At 32.0% G+C, this 6418-nt stretch overlaps 1 protein-coding gene across 1 annotated transcript; it reads right to left on the bottom strand.

Annotated features, from left to right (window-relative positions):
- Positions 1–663: 663 nt before the first annotated feature.
- LOC107019220 (F-box/FBD/LRR-repeat protein At1g13570-like) lies at positions 664–2114 on the bottom strand. The gene is made up of 4 exons (XM_015219777.1): positions 1809–2114; positions 1305–1403; positions 1059–1223; positions 664–966 (listed from the first exon to the last, which is right to left on the bottom strand). The coding sequence occupies exons 1-4, from the start codon at positions 2112–2114 to the stop codon at positions 664–666; spliced, it is 873 nt and encodes a 290-aa protein (XP_015075263.1).
- Positions 2115–6418: the final 4304 nt, after the last annotated feature.

The raw sequence follows: 6418 nt of genomic DNA, 5'->3' as shown, positions 1-6418 counted from the left end.
AACCTACCCTGCCCCACATCCGGTTCGCCTTATTGTCATTCCTATTTTTCATGGTCTGCTAAAAAAATGATAATTAAATTAGTGAATTTAAACACCATACAATGTACAAAGACANATATATATATATATATCATATAAAGTTTTTGCCAAGAAAATTCAAATGAATATACCTTTGCTCCTTCTACATTCGCCCTTGCATAAAAGTGGCTAAAATGCAGGAATTTTGTGTCTATAATACTAAACAAATGATATCTCTTGGTATTTCTAGATCTCTTATATATAAAAATGAAGATTTTTTAATTAAAAAGAAGATCACAAAATCCAAAAATTGAATTTGTAACTGACCTATAAAATGAAGTTTAACTATTTTGCGGTATTAAATGTCACATACAAAAAATAATCAAGAGGACTGAATATGACAAATCACATCATATATCATTTAAGGACAACGATGAAATGTAAAAACCATCTCTGTTCCCAAACAGATTATTCAAAACATTCATCTAGGTTTACAATTCTATGTTTCCAAGCATATAAAATCTTTATAGTACCTTAAATCAAAGGCAAAACACAGCCTAACTACTTCATCAACCAAACGTTTCGTTTCTGTTTGCACTTCCAAAACATCTTAGCCAAATATTAAGCAGAATTGTGATAACGGTACTAGTCAACAAGATACACAACTTCTGCTTTAGATGATGTCTGTTGAAACTTTGTTATCTCCGCGAGTACTTTGAGAGATTTGTCAGTTTCCATTTGACTAGGCTTGATTTCCAATTTCACCAGTGCTGGAGAATTTGCCAATAAAACCTTGATTAGCTGCATTTCACCCTCTTCTAATAGTACATCATAAAACTTAACTGTCCTCAGATTATTAAATGTGATGTCCGAGAAGCTTGCAGGAATCTCATCAACAACCTCCTGGGGCACAGATTCGAAATAATTCCCATCATTAAGGATACACCCCTAAGAAAAAATTAGAAAAAACCATCAAATTCATTACATACGAATATAAAAACATGGAAAAGATAGAGAGAAAAATAAACATTAGTGACAACCTGAATTTCAATTTCTTCCAAATTTGGAGAGCTCCTTATCATGCAAAGAGCAAACGAAAGCTCAAAAAACTCTCCAAGAGTAATCCAAGATATGAATAGGCGTTTCAAACAGTTAAGAACGGATGGAAGCCTTGTTGGTATAAATTCAGTTGATCCAATATCGACCTATGAATAAAATGACAAAAATCAGGATGCCAAAAAGAAAAGTACATGTATGAAAATACAAGTAAAATGAAGCAAAATTACCTCAAAATGATCCCAGCTGAAATACTCTAGAGCAGGAATAGACGAAAAAATATTGTCAAAACCATATTTTTCCTCTAGAACTAATTCTTTAGGCTCATACTGAACATTGGAAAGAAGAGGAACATTCTCTAGATATATCAATTGTATATCTCCACGAAAGACAAATGACACTAGCTTAGGAGCATTTATACTCATGAGGTACGGATTGTTGATGTCTTTTAGCACTAAATTCTCAAGCAATGGACAATTAAAGATCAAACTTTCAAATGTATCAGAAGATAACGTTACAAATTTTAATTTCAGGCTAATCAACTTATTAAATCCCTGAAAGAAGCGTGGAAGATGTATTTCACATTCCATGAGATACAAATACCTCAATGCTGAACAATTAAAAAAGAAGTAAGGGATCTTGTATGGTGGATAAGTAAATGGAAGTTTAAGGACGAAATGTTGAATGAAATTTGTATCAAGCAAATGTATCAAACGATCAACATTAGGACATACTTTTAGACTAGCAATGTCAAGGGTAACTTTCAGTGTTGTTCCTATATGAAACATGAAGAAACAATCGAGAATAGGGATAAATCCAATGGTAGGGGATGCCAAGTCCCCTTGTGTTTCCCAGACCGTTTGATCAAATTTCACCTCTGGAAATCTACGGCAAGTATATTGCCAATCCACAGAAAGTGTACTAGTTCTTACAACATCTCGAAAAGACAACCTACTTAGAATGTCATCGATTAAATGAATGGGAAGGTTGCTTAGTCGATCAGGAGAAGGTAAACGTAGTCTTTGTTCCTCTGGAGGCATGATAATTTGTAGAAAATAAACAAGAATACCATTGGTAAGGTTCGGGTATATGCTACACGAATAACAAACAAATGTTCTTCACCTTATTCGATTAACATATCACAACTCTAAGCTATTAATAAGAACACCAAAATCATGAGAAATGATATTTTTTTGTTAATTCAAATATTCATATCCAAACCCGTAATTAAACCTAAACCATAAAGACTTGAATGAGAAATCAGATTCATATAAATTAAAAAAATGTTGATAATTGAACAAGGTGATATTCATTATTCAAGACTAAGTCATAAGTCCATATCCCTTTAATCTATGTTTTCTCAAGATAGCATAATTAGAATTTCACAAATATTTCACTTTTTCCTAATAGTGTAATTATTTGAAAACTATACTTTTCTTAATAGTGTAATTATTTGAAAAACTACGATCTTAAGAGGAAACAAGTTTGAAACAACTTAATATTGTTGCTACCATTACACAATGAATTTAGATACACCCATCATCAGAGTATACTATAGTTCTTTTTCGAAAAAAGAAAATATTAATGTTGTTATTGTTGTTTTAATTAGGGTTTCTTCAGAGGGTGGCTCAATGCCTTTAAAGATGAGGCATATGCCTTAGGTATCCAAAATCGAAGGGCCTAAGTTTTTAATAATAATAAAATTATCTTAAGCATTTTGTAACGAAAAAAAAAATGTTTTAATTTGTTTCGAAAGTACTCTTTTTTATAGATCAATTTTAAATTTAACTTTCACATGATATGTTTAAGACCACAAGATTAAAAAAATATTTTGGTATTTAAGATTATAAAAATAAAACTATTTTTATTAAAAAGAAATAAATAACTTGAATCTCACAATAAAAAGAACTAATTAAAATTTAGGCTTCTAACTTATTTTTGGCTTTAGACCACTAATTAGCTTGAGTCACCCCTGGGTTTATTTATTAATTATGTGTACTAACTAATGGTAAAATGTTCAATTAAGAAAGGACATATGTTGAATGCTGATTAAATTTTTTTTCATACTTTTTACTTGTCATTTGCTTTCAACACTCTCTACGCCACCTCAACACCAAAAAAGGTGTATTTATTACATTTCAAAATAGTTCTATGAGGTATTAGGACATGTAAAGAAAATGTGTGTCCTTAAAATATCGACCATAGTTCAAGGGAGTACTTATGCTTTTTTTATAAAAAAATTAATATTTAAAAACTTGACAATGTTTTTCCATAACTTTTTCTTTTTGAAATTCATGGGTTCTAGGAGTAAATAAGAATCATTCTATTTCTTTTATTTAAATTCCTAACATGATGTAATAAATCTATCAAAAAAAATATTGTTGTAGTTTATTAAATGCCCATTTTAACAATTTTTTCTTTCTTCAATCTTAATGGAGGTTGGCTAAAATCTTATGTCGTAATAGAACATAAAAATATGTATCTATAACAAGCAAAAACGAACCTAAGAATTGAAGACTTCAGATGCACCAATAAAGTTAAAAAGAAATAAGGGCTTTAGCTAGATTCAAACCCTAATTTTGTGGGTGATTCCTCGCTAGCTTGTACCAGCAGCACAAAGATACCTCTACAGTCATTAAAAGTAAGCTGTTAATATCTTTCTTTTATGCCAGAGATAGATATACATATATATACCCACACATGTGAATGTGGGTCGCCTCTCATAACAAGATAAAATTACTCTATGAGTGAAAATTATTAGTTCAAGTTTCAGGCTCTGACACGACATGTAAAAGCATAAACATTTATGTTAATATATAAATTAACGTATATACATACCGAGATTTGACCGAGCGTATCTAATGCAGAAAACGAAACCAATCTTCCTTTGCCCTATCTTACGCTACTGTAACTTTTATGATTGAATCGAGTGGAGATATTAACCCTAATGAACATAAAAGGACCAATTTATAGGATTCCACTGAAAATATTATTGTTTTTGCTGCGCAAAATTTAATCTAATGAAATGATGAAATCTATTTAATTATTAAAATAAAATAAAAATTATATGGCACAACTAATTTATGATATGAAATTATCATATTAGTTAATATTAGTAGTGAATGCTTAAAACAATCACTGTTTATAGCTAATCTTTTTATTTCATAGAAAAATATTAAATACACACAACTATCTACAATTTGGTTTTCACATTAGGCATTTCTAGGCTAATCTTCATTTGCTCTGTCAAATTGCTACTCACCTAGAAGAGAATAATTATTTGATAGTTCTTTATTAGTTTGTCTTGTATAAGTGCATTTGTTTCATTGATTTTTCTTGTATTTAATCTCGGGAACTGTTAAGGACAATAATTGAGCAAATTGGATCAATTTTACGTCAATCATAATGGGTCAAGACAACAAATGAGTCAAGATCCAATTCAAACAGAATTTAATTGGACTGATATGAATTGAGTCAAAAGGGAGCAGATAATGAGTCAAGACCCAACTTAACTCAATTTTTGCTAAATTTAATTATTTTATTTGTTCTTTTAAAATACTCTAGTACACAATAACATTATTGATAAAAATATTTTATGAATATGTATAAAGAATTCATACAACTACAAAGCCTCCAACTTTTTCATGGTCTGCTAAAAAAATGGTAATTTTTTTTGGTAACACATGTGAAATATTACCATAACAAGCAGATTACAAAATAAAGAGCATCTAAGTGTTCCTTAACCACCTTCAATGAAGGGTGTCTTAAAACCACTTGATCTCTAGGAAACTAGTTACAAATTAAATGTATAAAACTATGACGACATTTCTGTGCTTTCCTTGATCCCTATAACATATCTATCCTTTCTTTCAGTTCCTTTTGTATCTGTGCATTCACAAATTCACCATTTACATTCTGATGACTAAAAATTCTCTTGTTCCTAGCAATTAAGGTGTGGTAGACCAATGCACCCCAGGTTACTGCAATAACTTCCTTCTGAAACTGCTTCCACCTTCTTCTTTTGATTTATTTAATTGTTTCATAAACTCTTCTAGATGGTAATTGAACCTCTAGCCATGTACACATTAGGATTTTCACATCTGTAATCCACCTGCATTCAGTAAATAAGTGATGTTGTGTCTCCAGCACCCTTTCATCACACTAACAACAATTGTCATCTTCCACTGGAACGCTCATTTTTAACAATCTTTCACGCGTGAGTAGCCTCCTTTGACATGCTAGCCGAGTGATAAATCCCTGTCGTGGTAGCATGACAGAGTTCCAAATTAAATCTGCTTCTTTTAATTCGTGAATGGACCTATTAGAGCTTGATAGCTGCAAGATACTGAGTAGGCGCCATTATGACTGAGAGTGTACCTATTATCTTGATACCCACTAGCCATTTGTGCTTTAGTGCATTTAATTTCCTCTAGTACCAGCTGCAATATGGAGGAGCATCATATTCCCATATATTCACCGTCTTTTTCATATAAACATCATTCACCCACTTTACCCATATCACATCCTTCCTTATTGTCACTTGCCACAAAAGTTCCCCTCACTAAATCAATATTCCTGTTAAGCCCTCCAAATTTCTTAGGGACACGGCCTTTATACCAAGCTACTAGTGCTATCTTCCTCTTTTCCGCAGTTGCATTCCATAAGAACCCCCTACACTTCTTATCAATCTCCTTTAACACGCTTTGCGGCAAGACAAAAGCTTATGAATGGAAAAAAACACTGCCATAACTATTTGTAATCTTCCAGCATATGACAAATGCTTCGCATAAGTAGCTTGTATTCTTTCAATAATTTTATCCACTAGTTGTTGGCAGTCCATCTTTGTCCACTTCTTTGAGGTAAGTAGTAGTCCCAAATATTTGATAGGCAAAGTATTCAATGCAAACCCCGTTTTTGTTATAATGCGTTGTTTGACCTTATCACTCACACCTGCCTATGAAGATGTTGGATTTATCAAAATTCGCAATTAACCCAGTCGCTCTACTAACGTGGTCTAGTGCCTCTATCACTTCAGTAATTGATCTCATATCCCCCTTGCAGAAAATCATGAGATCATCGGCAAAGATTAAATAAGTTAGTTTGGTTCTCCTACACATTAGATGGAATTTGAAGTTGGGTAAATCACTCATTTTGTTGAGAATACTTGATAAATATTCCATTACCAATACAAAAAGGAGCTGGGAGATGGGATCTCCTTGCCTCAATACCCTCTTACCTTTCTAAATAGCCATAACTCTCTCCATTCACTTGTACAGAAAAATGAGTTGTGGTGACACAAGTCATGACCAATCTTATGAAGGGCTCTGCAAAACCAAAACCCATC

This window comes from Solanum pennellii, chromosome 5 (genome assembly GCF_001406875.1).
Source record: "Solanum pennellii chromosome 5, SPENNV200".
NCBI lineage: Eukaryota > Viridiplantae > Streptophyta > Magnoliopsida > Solanales > Solanaceae > Solanum > Solanum pennellii.
This window is presented reverse-complemented; position numbering and strand designations above follow the sequence as displayed.

Bases quoted from the DNA above. Each gene is read 5' to 3' on its own strand.
- LOC107019220 (XM_015219777.1), bottom strand. From the start codon at position 2,114: ATGCCTCCAGAGGAACAAAGACTACGTTTACCTTCTCCTGATCGACTA. The intron at 1,404-1,808 runs GTATGTCCTAAT...TCCAATGTTCAG, and splicing joins TTGACATTGCTAGTCTAAAA to TATGAGCCTAAAGAATTAGT. The intron at 1,224-1,304 runs GTAATTTTGCTT...TTTTATTCATAG, and splicing joins TCAGCTGGGATCATTTTGAG to GTCGATATTGGATCAACTGA.